Source organism: Citrus sinensis, chromosome 1 (genome assembly GCF_022201045.2).
Source record: "Citrus sinensis cultivar Valencia sweet orange chromosome 1, DVS_A1.0, whole genome shotgun sequence".
Taxonomy (NCBI): Eukaryota; Viridiplantae; Streptophyta; class Magnoliopsida; order Sapindales; family Rutaceae; genus Citrus; species Citrus sinensis.
Window position 1 is genome coordinate 3,724,660 of NC_068556.1, and position 24,368 is coordinate 3,749,027.

General features: G+C 36.1%; 5 protein-coding genes across 5 annotated transcripts; 1 reads left to right on the top strand and 4 right to left on the bottom strand.

The window, feature by feature from the left end:
- Positions 1-34: 34 nt before the first annotated feature.
- LOC102615318 (protein EARLY FLOWERING 3) lies at positions 35-5,887 on the top strand. Its single transcript, XM_006475912.4, has 4 exons — positions 35-827; positions 1,384-2,261; positions 4,150-4,201; positions 4,321-5,887. The coding sequence occupies exons 1-4, from the start codon at positions 612-614 to the stop codon at positions 5,344-5,346; spliced, it is 2,172 nt and encodes a 723-aa protein (XP_006475975.2). The 5' UTR covers positions 35-611; the 3' UTR covers positions 5,347-5,887.
- A 2,008-nt stretch (positions 5,888-7,895) lies between these two features.
- On the bottom strand, positions 7,896-10,150 carry LOC102609293 (uncharacterized). The gene is made up of 7 exons (XM_025097868.2): positions 10,001-10,150; positions 9,647-9,733; positions 9,211-9,495; positions 8,963-9,124; positions 8,809-8,862; positions 8,571-8,717; positions 7,896-8,473 (listed from the first exon to the last, which is right to left on the bottom strand). The coding sequence occupies exons 1-7, from the start codon at positions 10,148-10,150 to the stop codon at positions 8,093-8,095; spliced, it is 1,266 nt and encodes a 421-aa protein (XP_024953636.2). The 3' UTR covers positions 7,896-8,092.
- A 680-nt stretch (positions 10,151-10,830) lies between these two features.
- On the bottom strand, positions 10,831-13,265 carry LOC127902053 (uncharacterized). The gene is made up of 7 exons (XM_052440440.1): positions 12,924-13,265; positions 12,527-12,613; positions 12,120-12,407; positions 11,796-11,957; positions 11,650-11,703; positions 11,420-11,563; positions 10,831-11,329 (listed from the first exon to the last, which is right to left on the bottom strand). Exons 1-7 carry the CDS (start codon positions 13,071-13,073, stop codon positions 10,946-10,948), a joined length of 1,269 nt encoding a protein of 422 aa, XP_052296400.1. The 5' UTR covers positions 13,074-13,265; the 3' UTR covers positions 10,831-10,945.
- Positions 13,266-15,714: 2,449 nt separating this feature from the next.
- Positions 15,715-17,569, bottom strand: LOC112497984 (uncharacterized). Its single transcript, XM_025097867.2, has 7 exons — positions 17,414-17,569; positions 17,239-17,325; positions 16,850-17,137; positions 16,581-16,742; positions 16,437-16,490; positions 16,175-16,318; positions 15,715-16,098 (listed from the first exon to the last, which is right to left on the bottom strand). The coding sequence occupies exons 1-7, from the start codon at positions 17,567-17,569 to the stop codon at positions 15,715-15,717; spliced, it is 1,275 nt and encodes a 424-aa protein (XP_024953635.2).
- Positions 17,570-18,279: 710 nt separating this feature from the next.
- Positions 18,280-20,138, bottom strand: LOC112497983 (uncharacterized). The gene is made up of 7 exons (XM_025097865.2): positions 19,971-20,138; positions 19,809-19,895; positions 19,481-19,732; positions 19,226-19,387; positions 19,028-19,081; positions 18,800-18,946; positions 18,280-18,660 (listed from the first exon to the last, which is right to left on the bottom strand). The coding sequence occupies exons 1-7, from the start codon at positions 20,136-20,138 to the stop codon at positions 18,280-18,282; spliced, it is 1,251 nt and encodes a 416-aa protein (XP_024953633.2).
- Positions 20,139-24,368: the final 4,230 nt, after the last annotated feature.

Genomic DNA, 24,368 nt, shown 5'->3' on the forward strand with positions numbered 1-24,368 from the left:
TATAAAAATCAATGTGCTAGGCCTTCTAGGCCTATCCGAAGTGGGCCCGGATCCAGCACTTTTCACTTTCCCTTTTCCTAAAAGTCGCTGTACTTCTCAGGAATCCCTATATGAGCATAAGCCCAATCCCTTCTTTCTTCTTATCGAATTTGTTCGATTCCCTCTCTTTTTTAACAATCTTGTATATGCTTTCACAATTTTGCAAATATCCTAAAAGAATTCACCTTTTTTTTTCATTTTCCACATCGATTCAGCTACTAAGCTCCAACTTTTGACTGAATTGTGTGTATGTTGAGCTTTGTAAGTTGGTAGAGATTTTTAGTGAAAGAGCCGATTTGGTTATCTGGGTTTGTGAAATTTTGATTTTTTTTTATGGTAAGTTTTTGTTTTGGAGGCTTGAGTAGATTCTGTGTTGTTTAAAGATTTGAGTCTTGATATTTACAAAGAACTGATTTTGATTTCTGGGTATGTTGAATTGTGAGTTTCTACTGGTGGGTTTTAGATTCCTAGGTGACTTTCATGGGATTTGTTAGTGAATTTGATGTGAAGCAAGTTGTTTCATTTTGGGTTAGTTTTTGAGTTCTGTTTAGAATAGATAGGTTGAAAAAAAAATGAAGAGAGGAAAAGATGATGAAAAGATCATGGGACCAATGTTCCCTAGATTACATGTTAATGATACTGAGAAAGGAGGACCAAGAGCACCGCCTAGGAACAAGATGGCCCTTTATGAACAGCTCAGTATCCCTACTCAGAGGTTTAGTACCGGTGTTTTGCCTCTGAATCCATCAAACAGTAGCAGTTTGGTTCCTCCAGTTTCTTCAAGCCAGGTACCTTCAACAACTTCTGTAACTGATTTGTTAGAGATAGGTGAAAAGTTCACGAGTGATCTTCTAGGTCTTTTGTTGATAAAGTATTGCCAATGTTGATAATCTAAAGGGTACTATTATGTATTGTTGTATTGGCTCAGTTGAATTATGATGAAAAAAACTAATTATTTTGTTTTTTCCTATTGTGATGGAAGCTTCTTGTTTAAGTAGATCTTAATACGGTCATCAAGTGTTTGACTTTGATGTTGGCTTTTCAAGTGTTAGTGATCTTATGTACTCCCAGGGGAATTGAAAGATTCATTCGTTGCAGCTAGTCATTTCTGATTTTTGTCTTATTGGTGGGTGGCCAGTGGCCTTCTGACTGTTTGTGCACTTGTTTTTGTTTACATGTGAGGAAAACTTCATTTTTACCTATGTTAATTGGTGATACACATATGATACTTCTGATTAATGTGAGTAAATTATGTCTGTGTGTATGAGTGTGTGCTTTCTATGTATGAGTATCTATGAGGGACCAGCTTCATTGCAGTTATATAAATGATTGTTGTATTTGCAGGGGAATGGCCTTGAAAGAAATTTGCTTTTCGCACATTCTGTACATCCTTCAACACCCACTCATTTGGATGAGAAGTGTCATTCTGACCAGCCTGCTGGAGCCACTTTGAACACTCATTTGCAACATCATGAGCAGAGTAAGAAAGTAAGTGAGGAGGATGATTTTGCAGTTCCTATATTCGATCAGGCAGGGATGGGACAATGTCATGGTAAATCTCAAAGTGATGTTGATAAGGGAAACCTCTCTCCCTTTAACCCGTCTAATACCCGTAAGTCTACAAAATTCCAAAATGCTTGCGATAAGAATCCAAAACGAAGTAGCTCCTCTAGTATCAGTTTGAGACAACAGGGAGGACACGTTTGTCAAGAGAACCCAAAGATTTGCATCTCAATTGGAAACTTTCCTGCAAAATCTTCTGTGAATTTATCAATTAGAGAAAAGATTGATGGGATTGTGAAGGAAGTAAGTGCATCTCCTAATCAAGAATATAGAGAAATCTCAGGATCTGATTTTAGCAGAATAAATGATAGTGATGCTTCTTTACGACTGGAGTCTGGAGCTGGCTTGCCACCAAATGGCTGTTGTCGTTATGATGATGTTGACTCCACTGGGGATTTTCAGAAGGAAGTTGTTCTCCAGCCTAGAGGTGACACTCATTCAACAGAAGACTGTGGCCATCGAAGTGGGCTTCATAATGACAGCAGATACCATGTAGACAAGACTTGTGGGTCACTGCAGTTGGGAAGTGGAGATAAAAGTGACGATGTCTCTGAAACCTCCATGGTGGATTCTATGTCAGGCGTGGATATGTCTCCTGATGATGTTGTTGGAATAATAGGTCATAAACATTTCTGGAAAGCAAGAAGAGCAATTGTCAAGTAAGTATCTGGTGCTTATTAATAGCTTCTTATCCTGTTTTCTTCTTCATGGCTCTGAATTTGGGACTTGAAATCGTCCTAATGCACCATTGTATGTTGTATAAGCAGTGGATATACCATATCTGTTAGATGATATTATATCTGTATTTTATGCAAATGTAAGGATGCTGGTATGCCATAGGAAACTAAGGGGTGGAGTAGTGAGGTTTTATGGGACGTGTATAATCTTATTTGGCTGTGACAAGTCGAAATGGGATGGACCCACAATTCATTTCCTTAATTTTTTCAGTACTTTTAGAGTTTTTGTTTTCATGCTAGACTCATTGTTCTTTTTATGGACGCAAGTAATTTGCAGTGGCAGCCTCTTCTCAATTTTCTTTTTGAGATCCACTGGCATGAGTTTGCTTGTGGTCTGGGGCTGGGCCTACTATTGACTTCAGGATGATTGTAATAGATTTTTCTTTTAGAAACTTTGACAGTTTCTTAGTTTGTCTAATATGGTGTAAATTTCAGAATATGAGAATTTCTTTATTGGAGAAGAGATGCTCATTGTAGTATTTTCACAGTATAAAGCTACACTTGTGAATTAAGAGTTGTACTTGTGACTTTGAGGGAGGGAAGGTTTATGGTGTGGAGTTCCGGGATTCCTCGTAAGTGACCCCTTTTTTGTTCAAAGGCCCTCAATAATGTTTTAACAATGGATCATCTTACAGCAGGGAAATGGACAATCCTAATCGAGGTATGCAAGGAGGCCCTGAGACAGTGGATCATTTCACTTTTGTTTGTTGTCTTGCATCTGCTTTTCGCATATCTTCCTGTCTCGGTGTGGCGTTGCTTTCTTTTCCCTGTGATCCTGGGAGTTTATCTATCCACAGCACTTGGGGGCTTGGAGCAGGAAAGGAAATATCGCTGGAGGATGATCCCTGAAGCTTATGTTGGGTGGATCTCTGAGAAACGGGATAATTTTTTACAGTACTTGGAGGCGAATGGGATGTTTCATTTGATGTCTTAGTATTTTTATGTTGGAAGATATTGTGGGGTTGTGATTCGCAGTCTTTTGTGCAATGTGTTTATGATATATGTTAGGCGTGTACAGTTTGTATGTGTTATACACGTTTTCATTATTTCGAACAGAAAATTTATGCTTCATCTCTTCAAGTAGATGCAAAATGTACGTATCTCCATTCTGAATCATTATCTTGCATGTATTTTCTTATTCCTTCTTATTCCTTTCTATTGTAAAATCAAGGTGATGTCTAGTACTGCTTCTAGTTATTTGTACATCTTTGTAGTTATTAATAGAGTTCTCCACTTCACTCGCTTTTCCCAAGGGAGAAAATGTACAAGTTTTGAAATGAAAAATTCCGGTCTTCTGCTGGTGGTATTTATTACTGAAATTTTGCCAAGTGATTCTTGTTTAGGAACTTGTTACAATTGTGTGTATCGTAGTCTTTGACCATATTCTCCTTTTTTTTTTTTGTCTCTGACTTTATTGGAGTGCACTAGGATTGCTAGAGTATGATTGTAATTAGAGAGCTAGGGAGAGATTTTAGGCTTCTTTGACACTTGTAGGTGCGTGAGGCTAGCTGTATCTACAATGGGCGTTGGATAAAAAGTGTGGTTATGGTCTAAAAAGTTTGTACTTGGTGAAATTTTTTGTTGGATATTGTAATTTTAAAGCCAACCCAAATAACATCTTGCATTTGCATGTATGCAAGTTGTTTTGTTCTGCATGCTACAGCCTTCATAATTATGGTATATGATATCTGATCGCATGTGGATGTCCATTGGATTCTTGTTAGTCCTATCTCTGTGCTGTGTTTGTTAAACTCCTTTAATGATTTCTATGGAATTTGGTTCTTGATGCAACTCCTGTTACTGTATACAGTCAGCAAAGAGTGTTTGCAGTTCAAGTATTTGAGTTGCATAGACTAATCAAGGTAAGGATGTCTTAACTCTGTGAAGTAGCTTATACTTCTCCTGGCAAGGGCTGCAGACTCTCTTGCCTTTATTTTTTTCCTGTTGAAAGGAAATTAAATTAATCTGTGTATTCAAACAGGTCCAACAACTGATTGCTGAATCACCAGACGTTTTGCTTGAAGAGAGCGCCTGTCTTGGCAAACCATCTTTGAAGGCCTCTCCTGCTAAAAAACTTCCATTGGAGTATGTTGTAAAACCACTGCCACACAGTGTTAAGCGCAAAGTTGATTCTGAGAAGCCTAACCATAAGATAGAATCCTCTGCGGAAAATGCTGTAGGGAAGACGTCTCTTTCTTCTGTGAAAAATGGTAGTCAGCCTTCAAATTATGGGCCTTACTGTGCAAACCAACCTCCACCAATGGAAGCCACCAATTCCAGAATGGCTCATTGGTGTTTTCATCAATCGCCTGGGCAGCAGTGGTTGATTCCTGTTATGTCCCCTTCGGAGGGGCTTATATACAAGCCATATCCTGGACCTGGATTTATGGGAACAGTTTGCGGGGGAGGATGTTCACCTTTTGGCCCAGCACCTCTGACAGGTAATTTTATGCATCCAGACTATGGGATTACATCACCTATTCCTCTTCAAGGAAATGGGGTTATGCCTGGTGCTCATCTAGTTGGTCATGGTTACTTCCCACCTTATGGCATGCCAGTTATGAACCCATCGGTCTCAGGTTCAGCTGCTGAACAAAAGAATCAGTTTGCTGTGCCAGGTTCGCGTGATCAATTCTCTCAAGGAGATGCTAATTTTTACATGCCACAAGAGAGCTCCTGTAATGTACCAGCCCAGAAGAATGGAGCTGTTCCACCAGTAAGGCAGTTTCAGGCATCTAAAGACACAGAGTTACAAGGAAGTACGGCAAGTAGTCCAGGTGAGAGAGTGCGAGGTGATGGGATGGGTCATGCTGCTGAAGGTACAGATGCACTTCAACTTTCTACCGTGTCTCCAGTTGTTCAGGAGGCGGCCCCTCAGCCTCATGATGCAGACCAGCCAACAAAAGTGATCAAAGTTGTGCCTCACAATCCTAGATCAGCTACTGAATCTGTGGCTCGAATTTTCCAGTCTATACAAGAAGAGAGGAAACAGTATGACTCAATTTAGCTTTTTTACATCAAATAAATTCTGGCTGGTTAAATTCTGCGATTCTCTTTCGGAGTGTTGCTTGGTCCTTCCCTGCTCTCCTTTTTTGGCGTGATATGTTGTATTTTCTCTTATGGATTGTGATTATAATTCTTATTCATATGTAGGTATCTCTAGAAGGATACAGGAAGTCTGTATAGTATGAAAATATTTTTGTGTTTAAGATTATTCCTAGGCAGAGGGATAGATCTCTCCATAAGGGAAGGGGACGACAGTTTTTCCACTAACAAAACTGGGGTCCGGCTATGTTGCAACTGTAGTACCGTGCCACAGTTGCAATCAGCCATTGGATCCACTTGGATGAGGGTTGCAACAGTGGATCCAAGTGGATCTAATGGGTTGCAATTGTGGCACGGCACCACAGTTGCAGCATAGCCAAGTCCACAAAACTGACTTCCCTCGTATGTTGTAGGCTTGTCACATCTGTAGCAATACAAACACTTATCATGAACTGAGCCTTTACTATGCTGTGCTATTGGAATTTCTTGACAAATTTATTTAACTGCAGGCGTAAGCATGTCACATTAATTACCAAATATTTTTATATATGTTATTGGCATTCATACCAAGCTGCAAAACTACCATAATAAAAGAAACTGCCCCGGTCTTTTTTTTCTCCTCCTTGTAGACTCAAACAAAAAAAAGCATGGCATCCAGACCGCCTTGTTTTTAATGTGTGCCCATTTTTGCTGGAATGTGTAGACTCTACACCCCCAGACCACCCTGTTGGCTGTGTCTGCCAGTTTTGTGAAAATTGTAGTTGGGCGGTATCCGATGCTTACACCTTATATCTTAACCACGAACTTCTCGAGCCTATATCCTGAAACATTTGCTAATTTTTTTGAGCATGCAATTGAATGGCGTAAAGCATGAGTAAATTACCTTGTAAATCGCAATAAAAACTTCATATTGGTGGTTGTAATCACCATCTTCAGAAACAGGCTCTAGTACACAGCCAAGATACTGTGTACTGGACACTTGAACGAAACCAAAGCATTTGAGATCATGGTAACCTGTTTTGCTGAATTTATCTTTCTGAATTTGACATACAATATGGAAAATTAACATGCATGTTAAGCAAAAACATTGACAATTTATATGATTAAGAGAATCTATGATAATTAAAGCTCACTGTCAAAAATGCAACTAGCCGTGAAAGGTTGTTTCCATATAGTGTTGGATTCACCTAAAAACGCGAAAAAAATATACCCATAAACAGTCAATTAGACTATGATCAAAATAATAAGAGCGACGAAATATGCTCCAAGTTCTGGTTCAATATTTCTATGATGACAATGCTATATTTGCTGCAGGATTTGAGCAAAAATAAAAACAGCAAAGATATGATTATGCTGTCAATAATATCCTGCAAGATTGTAGGAACAATTTGTTTTTGAATTTATGATATCAGATATATGTTAAAGATATGTAGGCAGATTTTTTGGCTTTGTTTGTTTCTTTTCTTTGAATAAATTCAGATACTGCAACAATGAATGACATGCAATTAACAGCCCCAATTTCTCTGTGTTCTGTTCTCTTTGTTTAAAATCAACATTCTACATATTTAATCATATCCAGTTTGGAAGAGCATGTATCAAAGGTTCCATATGCGTAAAATGTATACGTTGAAGCCATGAATGCATATCCATCCAGCATCAGCAATATTTAAGTCTGCATCAACGAAAATGATTAGCAGAATGTGAAAAGTATTATAGGCGGCATTATTCATTGTTACATGTTATATTTAACCTCATATTCATTGCTGTTAAAGCCGAATCCATAGGTGGCACTTCTGCTTGATCGAGTGTCCATAAGATTACCATCTGGCGAGTTCTTAAAATGGTGACTGTTCCTTCTGGACAGTCGACTGCCTTGAGTTGAATAAGCTGTGTGTGGGAATTTTTGGAGGCCATAGATTTCTTTTGTTCTGGGTGTGAAGTAGGCTTCATCTGTTAATTACTCTAAGGGAAATCAGAAACAAGAGCATTTACCGAGTACTAGTCACTTGAAATAATAGCAATTTCGAAGGGGTTTACCATATGTGCTTATAAATTTGCACCAAGTACTTATAAAACCAAGAAACCTGTATCTTGTGATTCTTGAGAAGAGGATGATTAAAAGCCGGTTGTTTGTAGATGTCAATGCAGTCGACACTAACCCCATTTTCGAGAAGCAAATACATCCCTATGAAATCATCCTACCAAATGAATTGAGAAAAAAGTTATGGTAATCACAACCTGAAATGGTTTTAAAAGCATGTTTATGCTTGATAAGCTTCTCTTTGTTTTTTATCATTGCAGTTTTCTCTTTAGCAAATCCATGAATCAACATGAGACCGGTGATAACTAGAGTCAAATGCAAGCAACAGTGGATTGAAATAGTGGCAGCCATTGCAAATTCAAATCACTCACCTATTGCTAACGAAACCTTATTGATTTACTTTGACTATTCAGATTCCTCTAAGTGGGGATTATTTTTATATATGGAAATACAGCAGGGGTCATTGAGAAAGCACCATTTTTATTCTTCTCTTCATATGGCAGAACTTCCTTTTCTTCCCACAAAATCAATCCATTCAACATGACTTTAGATGTTCTCATTGATACAAGGAAGAAAACAGATCACAACTTTCTTGCAAATAATTAACTTCCGCGATTAGCAAGATTGCACTGCAATATTTCGTTTCATTTTCATTCTTATCCTCACATTACATACAGTGAGGATTTTGACCAGGCCCTCCAAAGAAGAATACAGGTTCAACAGTATATCCTTGAATTAAATTATATGCATCATAGCAATCTTCTTCATCAGCCCAAGTGCCTACCCATTGCGGGTACTTGAGCTGGAGAGAATAATCAATGATTCTAATATGGTCAATGTAACACGCTGATCCGTAGAGCGAACTTGCAAATGATCCGCTGCCCATAGCAGTCTTGGTGTGTGGAGTTTTCTTCACATTTGGACTGTAGACTTGCCCTCCCCATTCAACAAAGATTGCACTTTGCTTCAGGTAATCAAAGAGAGCTCCAGGCCAGTACCCAATAACAGCATCGCCATACGTTAACCACCAATTTCCTGTTTGAGGGTCCTGGAATCAATAAAAATGGACTTCATTAAATATTTACTGCTGATTTATAACTTCAAACAATCAACTTAACCAAGAAAAAGCAGATATAAATTGTTACCCTGGACATGGCAATGGGAATGTAATACTGGGGTCCGGCAGTACTAGACCAAGGACTAATGGATGCACCAAGGGCAATCTGAGTGCCTGTTTGCACAAAACCAGTGCAGGTCAGGTCGAAGCAACCGGTTGATTTGTAAGCATCCCTCTAAAAAAATTGAGATAGACATGGAACAAATTAGCTACTGTACTTGCAATCCAAAGTAGTTTAGAGAAGCTTTAGTAGAAAATATACTTACAGTCCAGTATGCAAAAAATCGTGGGAGTTTATCACCATATAACTTGGGATTTATCTGAATATAGAGATTATAGTAAAGTTAGAGAAAAATATAAAGATGCTAAATTGTTAGCATTGACTGTTTTGTGAAGCATGCTTTGGGTAGTTGTACAGACCATCCATCCTGACTCCACACTTTCAAAATTGTCACCAGGCCCACCCTTAAGCCAGATTTGAGCAGTGGTATAATCTTCTGTTGATTCAACGTTTGGACACCAGACATTTATATTTGCTTGAGCTCCTATGTAATTGTATCCTACTGTAAGCAGGACTGCAGCCTGGTACATGAAGTGCCGTCAAGAAAATTAAGAGAAGTTAAACAATGGAAATTAATTACGGGCGTGAAAAAGCTCTAGCTGCTCACTGAACGGTTAACCAGACGATCAAGATTGACTGTCTTGCTGTTTAGAGACACAAATTTGCTGTGTTTAGCATCTGTTTTGTTGGCTGCATAGGAAATTTCTGGGAATTTTCTCCCAAACTGCTCAAGAGAAGCTGCTGTCAATAAGTCTTGTCTTCGAATTCTTCGAATTGGAACAGTTCCATTCGGACAACTTCCACTCTTTTGCCAAGTTTGGACTGCTACTGGTCTAAAAGACTCATTTCTTCTATCCAATTTCCCAGATGGTATATTAAAACTGGGCCTCAGCTGTATATAACATGAAGCAAAGACAAGTGAGAAAATAACCAAAGTTCTTGCAAGTGCAAAATTCTTTGTATTTTTGATAGAAAGGGAACTTTCTACCTTTGGTTCTTTTCACCAGTGGCTCGGAAATTGAAAAATGAATTGATCGATGTACCTGAATCGTGTGGTTCTTCAATGCTGGATAATCAAACGCAGGCTGTTTGTAGATATCAACACAGTCGATAATATCTCCATCTTCACTCTACAGGAGGAACCATCACATTATGTTATTAAAGAACTCATCACTTTATGGAAGAAAATGGCTACCGTATATGCTATTCTTTCACTATCTTAATAACAAAAACTGCCCAGCAACGCTCTATTAAACATTTGACAAGCCAGTGGGATTTTTAAATACTATAAGTTTAAGAAGAAAAACCACCCTTAATCACTTTTGGACTCATTGATACAACTTTGGCCTCCCAAGTTTAGAACTTGATAAGATCTAAATATTTATTGTATGCCATACCTTGATACTTTTTACTGCTGGCTTGTTGATAAGCTTCAACTTCTTGTCAATTTCAGAAAGGGTTTCTCTAGCTTTAGCATTCACTTTTACTCCGTTACTCAAACTAGATGCAGCCACTATAAACAAAAGCACACAGACTGTTTTCTCCATATGTGCTTTCTCACAAAAGCCAACAGGACTTGTAGGAAAATCCCAGATGACGAAGATATTGTAAAGCTAAATTATCATCTTCAAGGTGCAATTAAATAATCATTGGTGTTCAAACACCCTGCTTCAAGTTATTGGAAAGTCGATTAATCTTTTAATTCTGTTTCCATTTCAAGTTGGTTCTAGCAAAGTTCCAGGCAAGTTATTTAATAAGGTAGCCTAATCCAAACAAAAGCAGTGGATTTTCTTTTTCTTTTTCTAAAAATGGAAGACAAATTTGTCTATTCAGGAAGAATTCCCAGACAGATCTTAAAACTTACTCCTTAATATATGTTGTGATAAGAGAATTGTTAGTGCGAATACACCTATAGCGGATAGGATCCTCTCCTCATGTTAGTTTTCACCTTAGCAATCTTATGCCCCGTGTACATTATCAGTCAGGTACCTGTAAATCTCCATAGCTAACATATTATCTGTAAAGAATAGCTATCTTTCAGTTCATTCCCATCTGTTGTATCTGTAAATCTCTAAAGCTAACATACTTAAGCAATTCCATTCATACTTTGCACCTTCGGATTGCCAACTGATTACTAGTTAAAAATACTTTGGATTTCACAGCTTATGATGGATCCGTTTTGGGCATATCAGCTCCATTAATCTTCACAGCAACATCATGAAGGGAGCGGATACGTTGATGTTTTTCACCAATTGGATGTACAGTAACAGATAAGGAGCTGTGAAAATCACTATGTTATATTACACTGATTTCATTATGCTTGTTGCTTTAATTCATAATTCTCACTTACAAATAGGATTTTGACCAGGCCCTCCGAAGAAGAACACTGGTTCAGTAGTATAGCCTTTAACATAATTGTAAGCATCATAGCAGTAATATTCGTCAGCCCAAGTGCCTACCCATTGAGGGTACTTGAGCTGAAGAGAAAAGTCTATAATTCGAACGTGCTCGATTGAACAAGCAGAACCCTGAAGACCATGTGAAAATGATCCGCTCCCCATGGCAGTTTTTGTATGAGGAGTTTTCTTCACATTTGGGCTATAAACTTGTCCTCCCCATTCCACTAATATTGCACTGTACGATAGGTAACTGAAGAGACTTCCAGGCCAATAGCCGACAACAATGTTACCATTAACTTTTAGCCACCAATTTTTTGTGTTAGGATCCTGAAATTGAAAAAGAAAAAAAAAAATGGAGTTTTACATTTTTAGGTGCATTAAAGGAAAAGAAAGAAAAAAAAATTATTACCATCATACCAAGTATATGCCGACCGGCAAATAATACTGGGGTCCTTCAGAAATCGACCAAGGACCAATGGCTGCTCCAAGGGCTACTTGTCCTGTTTGCACAAACCCAGAGCAAATGGCATCGAAGCATCCTGTCGATTTGTAGCTATCCTTCTGAGATGAACATGTTTGGAACCAGTAAGTAAGAACCACAATTCACTTCTGGGGTGAGAGTTTTTAATGAAAATTGATACACTTACAGTCCAATATACAAATAATCGCGTCAGTTTATCACCATATAACTTTGGATTTACCTGAAAAAAAAAATTATAATTAGATTAGGAAGAAAGCATAAATATGTAGAACTGTTAGCATTTTTATTTACATTATTGGTAAATGTACTAACCACCCATCCTCCCTCTACGCTTTCAAAATTGTCACCAGGCCCACCTTTGAGCCAAATTTGAGCAGTAGTATAATCATCTGGCGATTCAACTCTCGGATTCCAAACGTTTATATCTCCTTGAGCTCCTATGTAATTGAATCCGACTGTAACAAGTACTGCAGCCTGGTTCAGGAATTGTAACCGAGAATATTAGAAGTAGCTTTTATGCAATTGTATTGTGTTGTAAGAAGGGGTGCAGCCTGGTACTTAGTACCATCAAGAAAATTAGGAGAATTTGAAACAACAAGAATTTATTAAGGGCATGAAAAAGCTACAGCTGCTCACTGAACGGTCAACTAGAGGACCAAGGTGGATCGTTTTGTTGTTTATAGACTCAAATTTGCCGTGTGTAGCATCTGTTCTATTAGCTGCATAGGATACTTCAGGGACTTTTCTCCCAAATTGCTGAAGAGAAGATGCTCTCAATAAATCTTGCCTTCGAATTCTTCGAATTGGAACAGTTCCGTTTGGACAACTTCCACTCTTTTGCCAAGTTTGAATTGTTACCGGCAGCCTAGAAGACTCATTTCTTCTATCCACTTTCTCGGCTGGTATATCAAAACTGGGGCTCAGCTGCATATTGTATGAAGCAAGACTAGTAAAAATCTAACAGAATTGTAGTCAGTGCAAGTTTCTAACCATGATCTTTCATAAGTAGCTCAGGAAAAGAAGAGAGAAATGATAAAATGCACCTGAATTGTGTGGTTCTTCAATGCAGGATGATCAAGTGCAGGTTGTTTGTATATATCAACACAATCAATAATATCTCCATCTTCACTCTACAGAAGGAAACATCCCATTATGTGCACTCTATGAAAGATAAACTCTACCATAAATGCTAGTTTTTCAGCGTCTTAAAAGGAAAAACAACTGCTGATGCTCTATTAATTTTTTGACAAGCCAGTATTATTTTTTTAAGTATTAAAATATTTACAGCAGAAACCACTCCTGGGTTAATGGTTAGTAACAAGAGTGGTTGGTAGCAAAACTCAAAAGTTAAGGGAGTGAGTACCAACCACCCAAAACAAGAGTGAATTTTTTTTTTTTTAATAAATATTAAGGATGTAAAATACCATTACTCACTTATACCTTAATGCTTTTTACTGCAGGCCTGTTGAGAAGCTTCAACTTCCTGTCAATTTCAGGAAGAGTTTTTCTAGCTTTAGCGTTCACTTCTACTCCATTACACAGGGTAGATATAGCCCCAAACAACAAAAACAAATAAACTGTTTTCTCCATTTTTGCTCTGTTACAAAAGCAGCTTTGGCGGCAGAAACAAAAGCATCAAGAGTGATTGGAAAATCGAAATTTCCTGATGACACAAACACTGTAAAGCAAAAGTGTCATTTTCCAAAGTGCAATTATGTAATATTTATTGCTCATTAACCCTGCTTCAAGTTCATTTGAAAAGTCAAATTTTTGTTTCCATTGCAGGTGGGTTCTTGCAAAGTTCCAATCAAGTTATTTTATCCAAACAAACCCAAATCCAACTGATTTATTCTTTTTCTAAAAATGGAATACAAAATTGCCTTATTCAGGGATAATTCCCTCGGAGGTCTTAAAAGTTATTTCCTTAATATATATTGTGTTATTAATGTTTAAGAATGCTAGTTATCCTAAAAGTTTATCCTAAACTCACGTGGGTTTCATTTCTTCAAGTGGAGGGTAAAATGGCGGATTAAAAATAGTGCAAAATCATAATCACTCAATTAATGCCACATCTCATGACAACTAATTTGTGATAAACTTGTTGAGATATCTGTTATTAGTTCATTGTTAACGTTTGAGTTGTGAGTACGAACACACCTACAAAAATAGGCAAAAGAACAAAGTTTTTGACTTACAATTAAAGAATTGCTTTCTCAATTGATTCCCCTCTGTTGCATCTGCAAATCTCCGAAAGCAAACATAAAAAAAAGAAGTATTTTCCATTCATTTTTTTCACCCTTCAAATTGACAATTGATAGTTACTTTAAAATATATTAGATTACACTGCTTATATGTAGTGTTTATTTTCTGGAGTGAGAGTGAGAAGTTTGGATTCCTCCCACTCTAGTATTTACTTACAATTTTTAAGGAGAGAGTGGATTGAATCCACTCCCCCCTCTTCCCTTTTTATCCTTATATTTAAAATAAAATAAATAATATTTAATAAAAGGAAAATTATCAATCATATACATTTAAATGACACTCGTATCAAACGTGTGTGAATACTTTTCAAGTGTATCACTCGTATACCCTAAGTTGACAAAACATTTCTGCCGTCCACCAATCCGTTAACTTCCGTTTGCAAGCGCTGACATCATAAGGGTAATTTAGTCTTTTAAGATTGACGAAACTTTGATTAAAAAAAACGACATGTCATCCTATTTACCTAGTAAAAAATGACATGTCATATCATATATATTGATAAAAATGACATGTCATCCCATTTATCGGATAATTGTTAATAATTACTAAAAAAAACTACTTTACAACCGAATCTACTTCTCTGAAATTTAACCTAAATTTTTGAAGATCTACTCCTCCAAGCTCCAACTAAAAATTTTTATGGTATAATATGTATAATTGTAAATAATATATTGTTAATAATTTTTTATGGTATAATATGGATATTTTTTTATGGATAATTGTTAATATTATGTGCCATTAATAATTCTTTTTTTTAATCAAAAAAATGTATTGTTAATAAAAAAAATAAAAAAAATTTTGTATTGAAAATTTACGTTAATTTTTTGGGTAAATTTATATTTTTACCTCATTTTGAGTTTCAAGGGCAAAATAGTCAATTTGTCACAATTCTGTTAACTTTCTAACGGAAGTTAACAGATTGGTGGACGACATAAGTGTTTTGTCAACTTATGGTATACGAGTGATACACTTGAAAAGTATTCACACACGTTTGATACGGATGTCATTTAAATGTATATGACTAATAATTTCTCTTAATAAAATAAAATAAATAACATCATATTTATTTAAATAATATTATTATATTATATTATAAATTACATTTATTAAAAATAATAATAAACATACTTATTTTATTAGATTTAATAAAATAAAATAAATAATATTAAATTTATTTAAATAATATTAGTATGTTATTTTATAAATTAAATTTATTAAATAATAATATTACACATAATTAAATATAATATTATTATATTAGTTAAAAATAATAATTTACATTGATTCTAAGTTAAAATTACTTAAAAATAATATTATTATACTCATAGAGAATTAATAATATTACTATATTATATCTTTATTTGGAAATATAATATTATTATATTTATTTAATTAATAATAATAAATATTTTATTTTAAAAAAATATTAATTTTCTACTATATTATCAATGATAATGTTTCATTTGTGTTGCTATTATTAATAATTTTTTATATACATAATTCAAATTCAAATTAATAAAAAATTACGATTTACATAATTAAGAATATTAATAATTATTATTAATTTATAAATATAATAAAATAAATATTTTATTTTTCAAATATATTTTTATTAATTTTGTAATTAAAAATTATAATTCTTTAAATAAAGGTAAAACTGTAATTTAAATTATTTACTACCAATCCAAGACAATTTCATACTCCCACTCAAGTGTAAGTAAATAACATACTCTCACTCTCATTCCACACTTTTAATTTCAAGATTCTCACTCTTCAGAATTCCCACTCCAATCTAAAATGTAAACTCTACCATAATGGATCCGATTTTGGCACATCAGCTCCATTAAACTTCACAGCAACAATATGAAATGAGTGGATACTTTGATGTATAGCTACAGTTGGGGAGCTGTGAAAATTACTTTGTTACATTGAAATGAGTACGTAACGCTTTTGCTTTAAATCATGATTCTCACTTACAATTAGGATTTTGGCCAGGCCCTCCAAAGAAGAACACTGGTTCAGTTGTGTATCCTTCAACAAAATTATATGCATCGTAGCAATAATATTCATCAGCCCAAGTGCCCACCCATTGAGGGTACTTGAGCTGAAGAGAATAGTCTATAATTCGAACGTGCTCTATTGAACAAGCAGAACCTTGAAGACTATGTGAAAATTCTCCACTGCCCATGGCAGTTTTTGTATGAGGAGTTTTCTTCACATTTGGGCTATAAACTTGTCCTCCCCACTCCACTATTGTAGCACTGTGACTTAGGTAACCAAAGAGACTTCCAGGCCAGTAGCCAACAACAACGTTACCATTAAGTTTTAACCACCAATTTCCTGAGTTAGGATCCTGAAAATCAACAGACATGGAGTTTACATACATAGTAGCATCCAAAAAGGAAGAAAAATGTAATTTAAAATATTACCAGGGATATGCCAACAGTCACATAATATTGGGATCCTCCAGAACTGGAGATGGGGCTAATGGTTGCGCCAAGGGCTATTTGTCCTGTTTGCACAAACCCAGAGCAAATGGCGTCAAAGCAACCTGTCGATTTGTAGCCATCCCTCTGGAAACAAATATAAGATGAACATGCATGGAACAAGTAGTTAAGTACCGTCATTCACTTATGGGATGAGTTTTTTTTTTTTTTTTTTTTTTTTTGCGCAGATAATTGGTGTACTTACTGTCCAATACACAAATAGACGCGTGAGTTTATCACCATATAACTTGGGATTTACCTGGAAAACAGTTTATAATAAGATTAGGAGCAAAGCATAAAGATATAGAACTGTTGGCATTTTTTGTTTGTTTTTGGTAAATGCACTAACCACCCATCCTCCCTCTATGCTTTCAAAATTGTCACCAGGGCCACCCTTAAGCCAGATTTGAGCCGTAGTATAATCATCTGGTAAGTCAACTTTTGGGTTCCAAACGTTTATATCTCCCTGAGCTCCTATATAATTGTATCCGACTGTAACAAGTAATGCAGCCTGGTTCAGGAAGTGTATCAAGAAATTAGGAGTTAAGCAACAAAAAAATATGTTCAGGAAATGAAAAAAGGGCAAAAAAACATGGCAGCTGCTTAAAGAGGGCTTACAGAACGGTTAACTATGGGAGGAAATCCTAATGGTTTGCTATCGTTGAAAGACATAAACTGAGTTTCTTTAACATTTGTTTTGTTTGCTGAAGAGGGAATTTCCGGGGCTTTTCTTCCAAAATTTTCAAGAGAAGCTGCTCTCAATAAGTCTTCCCTCTGGATTCTGCGAATGGGAACAGTTCCATTCGGGCAACTTCCACTCTTTTGCCAAGTTTGCATCATTACAGGCCGCGGAGACTCGTTCCTTCTATCCAATTCCTCCGACAGTAGATCAACACTAGGTTTCAGCTGCTTATTACATGAATGAAGACAGTCCACTTAAGGCTTCATTTTTCAGAAAACAAATGTTCTCCAAATCATAGAAGGGGTAAGAATAATAATAAATGCACCTGAATTTTATGGTTCTTCAATGCTGGATGATCAAATGCAGATTGTTTGTAGATGTCAACACAATCTATAATATCTCCATCTTCACTCTACGGGAACAATCTCTTACATTAGAGTGCCAACATAATAAGTGACGAAAATTGTCCAGGGGTACTAGACTAGTAGCATGTGACATACCTTAATACTTTTTACTGCAGGCTTATTGAGAAGCTTCAGTCTCCTATCAATTTCAGAAATAGTTTGTCCAGCTTTAAGTTTACTATCGACTCCATTTCCCAAAACAGATACAAACGTTACCAGCAAAAGCACAGAAATGGTTTTGGCATTCTCCATTTTTGTTTCAGAAGCAAGTATGAAGCCAATGACAGTTTCATCTTCAACATAACAATTATATAATATCATAATGCATTGGGGTGTATTAACCATGCTTCAGGTTGATTTGGAAAGCTATGATATTGTTTCCATTTCAATTTAGACTCCTTGCTTATCAGCCAAATGATTTATAAGCAATATTCTAAACCAAAGACACCAGCAGAAGTTTTTCTCAAAATGGAAATAAGTTGTCTTACTAGGAGAGTCCACATATGGTGTCTAATTTGCGGTGTTATTATTTCAGTTGTAAGTTCCCTAATTCTGACCAATATACAGATTCAGAAAGTTATATTTGGTAGAAGGAAAAAAAAAAAAAAGGGAAAAAGGAAAGCTCTGGATAAAACTGCAAGAAATAGGCAAAAACAACAAAGAGTCAAAACTCCACATTAAGCTAACATTTGTATTTCCATTTATACTTTGCTCCACTTATTCTGATGTTTACTGGCTAATTGTGCTTTATGGTGCAGCATCCAAAAGAGATTATTCGCAGAATTTATTCTTGCGGACCACTGAGTAGCTGAATTATCAAATCTTCAAATATGACCGGTCGTGTTTTGCAAGAAGTAGCAAATAATCAAAATTAAGAAGCATCTAAAATATTAGCTTGCCACCCAAGAAAGTGGTGGCAAATCAGCAAGCATCCGTTTGTAGCTAGAATCTGTTACAAGAGTTTAAGGGCACAAGTGATTTCTTCCAGGTCCTCCAAAGTAGAACTCAGGATCTACAATGTAGTCTCCAACATAATCGACACCATAACAGTTGTACTGGTCTGTGTAACTATACACCCATTCGGGAAACTTCAATGTACGAGAATTGTCAAGAATTCTAATTCTCTTGACACTGCCTGAATTACCGGAAATATAATCAGGAAAATGCCCATTTCCCATTGCTGTTGCTGTGTGAGGAGGATTCTCCAACTTCGAGCTATAGACCTCGCCTCCCCATTCGGCACTTTCTGCACCACTGGGTAACAAACTAAACAACTTAGGGGGCCAGTAACCTACATTGATTTTTTCTCCATATTGCATCCACCAGTTGCCTGTGTCCGGATCCTGAAATCAGAAAAGATAAGAGATGAACCAATAGGAAGTTGCAAGTAAAAGAACCTTCCATCAGAAAAATGTGAAAATCCATTATTGCTTCCCCTGCAAACTATTAATTAAATCAAAATAAAGCTGCATTTTCTCCGACCTTAAAGAGGTATATAGTGATCTGATATGGAAGCCCATTAGGATTTGAAATGGGATAAATTGCTGCACCAAGCGCAATCTCGTTGCTGACTTGAACAAAACCGGGGCAAGTGACATCAAAGCACCCTGTTGTCTTTGATGCGTCGGCCTAATACATGAACAAAACATTGTTTATTGATACAGCAATATGCATTACAACATTTTTAAGTCATGGTTGGCATAAACCTACAGTCCAATATACAAATAATCGAGTTTTTCTGTCCCCATACACTCTTGGATTTACCTGAAAATTTAGGCAAAAATTAATAAATTAATAAAATAAAATAAAATAAAAGAAAGAAAGAATTGTGGGGATTAAGAGATTCTTTAATGAATGATAATGAACTTGAAGACAATTGAGTGGCTTCATAATTAAATTAGTACTAACCGCCCATCCAGACTCGATGCTCTCAAAGTCATAGTAAGGGCCACTTTGCAGACTAACACGAGAAGTACTATACTCATCATCTGATTCAACAAAAGGGTTCCAGACTTTGATGTCTCCTTTTGCTCCAGAAAACATGTACCCTACTGTAAGCAGTATTGCTTTCTAATATTTTTACACAAAGCCAAGTCAGATAAAAACATATTTTCAAAAATTAAGTATAGTTTTATCACTCCATCATGTATGATTGAATCTTACTGAATGATTTGGTTGCTGAAGGTTTGGTTGCTTAATATCATTAAGCTGCTTAACACGATGATAGAAGCTTGGCTGCTTCCTGCCATAACCTTCAAAGGAATTCGAGTTGTGAATTCTTCTCACTGGTATTGTTCCTTCAGGACAGCTTCCATTTTTTCTCCATATTTGTGATGCCATAACAGTCGTGGATGTTTCTGTATCAGCTGATCCTGTTGTCACTGTCTTCCCATTTGGATCATAAGTGGGTGTCATCTGAATCAAATACATAGTGGTAACATTATTGAATTTTTTTATTTAAAAGAAAATACTAGAAGTGTTGTACTTGTACCTGGATAATATGATCCTTTAAAGCAGGATGATCAAATGCTGGCTGCTTGTAAATGTAGACGCAATCGATAATATCTCCATCTTCACTCTACAAGGACCAAGAAGTTTCAATGATACATAACTTAAAAATATAGTCAAAGAAGTTATATTTATATATACATACCTGAATGCTTTTCACTACATTGCCGTTGCTGTTGAGATGATTTACTTTCCTTCCAATATAGGAACTCTTTTGTCCGGAGATTATCTCACCCTTTGCAAACTCATAACTTATTACAAAAGTTACTCCTAGTAGAATTATGAACCCTTTGCATCCCAGTATATACTCCATGGGATCACAGAACCTTTTCACCAATTATTTTAAATTCACAACATATAAATGCAATTAAGTAGAAGTTAGAATAATTTTCTTTTTACACAACAATGATTATTGAATATACAAGAACTCCTTAAAAGGCAGCACATATATACTTTTGGTGATCAAACAGAAGTGACATGGAAAATTCTTTGCTGTTAATATTAGTTGGAGCGCAATTTTGAAGACACCAAATTTGCATGATTCACCTTTCTACTCTCATTCGCTTTAAGTTTACATGCATGACGCATCTTCAATATTTGAGATGCAGCATGTGCCATTTCAAGTGGCTTCTGCAGATGGCGCCTTCTTAATTTGCATACTGTGCGCATGCAAGTTTAATTTGTTTTGTGAGTTCATTGTCATCGGCTAGCTAGGAGAAAGAGAATAAACAGACATTTCATATACGTGTGTGTGTGTGGCTCAACATCCATGTTTAAATTATTGAAAGTGTTAAACGGCACCGTTTCATCAAGCAATCTGCTAGGCATGGTTTTGGGTTTTCGAAGAACAGCCCATAACACTGAAAACTGCATGCGAAATAATTAGCTAGACTTGCGAAGAAGACGTACTTGCACGGTCTTCAAATTCGCCTCCGGGGTAGATGTCGTTCACCTATCAAATATAAAACATGTCTCTATAGACTATAGAGCGAATAACAACCAATATGCCTTAAAAGAAACATTCTGAAACTATAAAAATAGTGTTAAGTCATTAGCACCGCAAAACAACTGTTAATGCTTAATCGACAAATGCAACCACATTGAACCAGTTAACGTAATAGGATCAACTCAGAACAACCAAGAACTAGAATTAGAACCAAATAACAACAGCAAGATTCAACAAGAACCAAGAAGCAAGCAAAGAGAAGAAGAGCACAGAGAAAGAGTTTACGTGGTTTAGTACCAAGGTACCTACAACCACGGCTGAAAAACCAGCAGAAGGCTTAAGCTTTATTAATGGATACGATTACACAAAGAATCTATGGAGTGCAGAGATTAAATCTCTAGTTTACAGAATTTACTATCTCTCACTCTATCACCCTTAAAATCACACGCTAACTTTGCCACAAACCAGCCCTTATATATGCATGCCTCTGTTTTTGGAATCAGCCGTTAATAATAACGACTTCTAACTAACAGCAGGCCCACACTCCAGCTCAGCTCGCCACGTCAGCATACTAGTAACAGAATTAAACTAACAGCTTCACAAATCTCCACCTTAGTTTATTCTGACTTCAAGCTTTCCTCCACCTCTGTTTCAGCATTTGAGACTTAGTTCACATGTTACCAAGTCCAATCGAGTTCAAAGAACTCGTGAACTTAATTGTTGGTAGTGGCTTAGTAAGCATGTCAGCTGGATTAACCTCAGAAGGTATTTTGACAACACTCACCACACCACTACTGATTTCCTCCCTTATAAAGTGTAACATCACGTCTATATGCTTAGTTCTCTCATGATACTTGGGATTCTTACTTAACTGTATAGCACTAGAGCTATCACAGCTAATTGTGACTGTCTCTTGCTTGAAACCCAACTCAAAAACTAAACCCTTCAGCCAGATTGCCTTCTTTACTGCCTCAGTTAGAGCAATGTATTCTGCTTCAGTTGTTGAGAGAGCAACAACTGACTGCAGTGAAGCTTTCCAGCTAATAGCACCTCCACACATGGTAAAAACAAAACCAGTTATGGATATTCTTTTATCTAGATCACCCGCAAAGTCTAAGTCTACAAAACCAGCAACCTCACAGGTGGCTCCATTGACTTTCCCAAACAAAATTCCATGATCAGAAGTCCCCTTAAGATATCTCAATATCCACTTGACTCCATTCCAGTGCTCTTTGCCTGGATTTTCCATGAACCTGCTGACAACTCCAACACCATATGCTATATCAGGCCTGGAACTAGGCTTGGCAAAACCCCAGGTCCGGTCCGGGTTTGGTGCAACCCGGGACCGGACCGGATGCCAAAAATTGAAACCCGGACTCGGACAAAACCTGGCTTTTGCATGTCCGGTCCGGGCTTGAGCCCGACGTGTCCCGGGTCCGGGTTTTGTCTTCCGGGCTTCTAAGCCCGCAAACAATTATTTCAAAAAAAAATTCTTTCATTTTTATGTCTTTGTATGACACCTAAATATCACCAAACAAGTGAAACAACAATATAACATGCATGCACATTTCTTGTGTATCATAATACAAGATAAATCTCAAACTTACGTCAAAGAGAAATTAGAGAAATAGTTAAATACAAACTTATAACATACTAACAATACAATTTTTGCACAAATAATAAATAAAAATTCATCTAACTTCTAACCTAAACTCATTCAATCTATATATATAAAAAAAATTAAATTCAATAACACAATAAATCTAAATAACATCCAACATATCATAAGTTCATAATTATGACACCAATTATCAATACAACACATGAAAATCCTAAAATGTTCAACAACTCAAACAATAGTTCATAAAAGAGTCAAAACACCCCCATGTAAAATAAATAAATAACAAGTTCATGTCTAATTCCAAATAAATAAATAAAAGTTCATGTCATGCTACTCATCGACGCTTGTGGCTCATCATCATCATCCGAAATTACCTCCTCCCTAGTAAAAATCTCATCCTCCAAAACTCCACCTTACAACAAAAATAACACATTAAAATTCAAAGCATTTTAAGCAAATAAATACTACTAAAATATAATTCAAATAACTTTATACCTCCAAAAGTAGAAGCCCAAATCCAATTTTGAGCACACATTAAGGCTTCCAAAATGTCAGGAAAAAGTTTACTACGATGCAGACTAAAAAATCTGCCCCTGGCACTAAAAGCTTACTCAGAGGCAACGATGGATACAGGAATGGCTAAGATATCCTTAGCTAACTCAGCCAAAATAGGATATTGGCTTGTGTGCATCTTCCAAAAAGCTAAAATATCAAAGTCCGGAATAGAATCCAACAATTCCTCATCTAAATACCTATCCAACTCCGACTTAGTTACCTTAGCACGTTTATTTTGACTTCGAAATGTTTCAAACTCATCTACATCCCAATACTTATTCGAATTCGAACAAGATTCAGAATGAGAAATTTCCAATCCAACATTCTGCCCACCACTCACATGCGCTGCCTTCGATTCATATTCTTTCACTAAATCATAACAAAGCTTATGTGCACACTCAATAAGCTCATCTGATGTATCACCATATATCTTTGGAAAATAAAAATGAATTAACATCATCTTATATCTTGGGTCAAGCACAACAGCCACAACTAACATCGGATGAATTTCATTCCAATATTTGTCAAATTTATCAGCCATTTTATCAGTCATAATCCTAATAGCAAGGTTATCAGCAGTGCGCCACCTATTAATTGACAATTTCATTTTACATATCAAAGGAAAAAAACAAATTAGCAGTTGGCTATTTTTTACCCGAAAACATCTCCATTAACATGTAAAATGATTTCAAATGCTCCACCATTATGACTGTCAAATCTCACTCCTCATCACTTGGCAAGCTCTTATACTGAGGCTCACGTTGTTGCAACCGAGAAAAAATACTTTTATACATCAATGCTACTTCAAGCGTGGCATAAGTAGAGTTCCAACGAGTAGGACAATCCAATTTCAATTTTTTTTTACAATTAATTTGTAATTGTCTAGCAGCTAACTCAAAAGTTTCATATCTTTTTAGTGTTTGTGTCCAATAACTCACACTCTCTCTAATCTTTCCACTCTCACTTTCTATAACTTTCAACCCATCCCGCACAACCAAGTTCAATATATGAGCAGTACATCTCATATGAAAAAATTTACCACTAGAAATTAAGGTATCGGTATCAAACCTTAACAACAATTTCTCCACCATTGCGTCATTAGTGGTACAATTATCCAATGTCATTGAGGATAACTTTCTATCCACGTTCCAATCCAATAGGCATTGTACTAACTCATTACAAAGGGCATCAGCAGTATGGGGGCTTGGAACATAGACGAACCTATCAAATATTCAAAAGTCGGTATTAAATACACAAACTTAAAATATATTACAATTTAAACTTGAAAAAAAAAATCTAATATAAGTAATAATAAACTAAAAAGAAAAATTAAGCAAATAAAAAATTATAGACAAATTACCTTAAGATTCGACTATGCAATTTCCAGGAATTGTCAATGAAATGGGCTGTCACGACCATAT

Bases quoted from the DNA above. Each gene is read 5' to 3' on its own strand.
- LOC102609293 (XM_025097868.2), bottom strand. From the start codon at position 10,150: ATGGAGAAAACAGTCTGTGTGCTTTTGTTTATAGTGGCTGCATCTAGT. The intron at 9,125-9,210 runs GTGAGCAGCTAG...TTCATGTACCAG, and splicing joins ATCGTCTGGTTAACCGTTCA to GCTGCAGTCCTGCTTACAGT. The intron at 8,718-8,808 runs GTAAGTATATTT...CAATTTTTTTAG, and splicing joins GATTTTTTGCATACTGGACT to AGGGATGCTTACAAATCAAC.
- LOC112497983 (XM_025097865.2), bottom strand. From the start codon at position 20,138: ATGGAGTATATACTGGGATGCAAAGGGTTCATAATTCTACTAGGAGTA. The intron at 19,733-19,808 runs GTACAAGTACAA...TATTTGATTCAG, and splicing joins TAAAGGATCATATTATCCAG to ATGACACCCACTTATGATCC. The intron at 19,082-19,225 runs GTTAGTACTAAT...CTAAATTTTCAG, and splicing joins GCATCGAGTCTGGATGGGCG to GTAAATCCAAGAGTGTATGG.
- LOC112497984 (XM_025097867.2), bottom strand. From the start codon at position 17,569: ATGGAGAATGCCAAAACCATTTCTGTGCTTTTGCTGGTAACGTTTGTA. The intron at 17,326-17,413 runs GTATGTCACATG...TTGTTCCCGTAG, and splicing joins CTGCAGTAAAAAGTATTAAG to AGTGAAGATGGAGATATTAT. The intron at 17,138-17,238 runs GTGCATTTATTA...TGTAATAAGCAG, and splicing joins TGAAGAACCATAAAATTCAG to CTGAAACCTAGTGTTGATCT.
- LOC127902053 (XM_052440440.1), bottom strand. From the start codon at position 13,073: ATGGAGAAAACAGTTTATTTGTTTTTGTTGTTTGGGGCTATATCTACC. The intron at 12,614-12,923 runs GTATAAGTGAGT...TTCCTTCTGTAG, and splicing joins CTGCAGTAAAAAGCATTAAG to AGTGAAGATGGAGATATTAT. The intron at 11,704-11,795 runs GTTAGTACATTT...TTTTTTTTTCAG, and splicing joins GCGTAGAGGGAGGATGGGTG to GTAAATCCAAAGTTATATGG.
- LOC102615318 (XM_006475912.4), top strand. From the start codon at position 612: ATGAAGAGAGGAAAAGATGATGAAAAGATCATGGGACCAATGTTCCCT. The intron at 2,262-4,149 runs GTAAGTATCTGG...TACTGTATACAG, and splicing joins GCAAGAAGAGCAATTGTCAA to TCAGCAAAGAGTGTTTGCAG. The intron at 4,202-4,320 runs GTAAGGATGTCT...GTATTCAAACAG, and splicing joins AGTTGCATAGACTAATCAAG to GTCCAACAACTGATTGCTGA.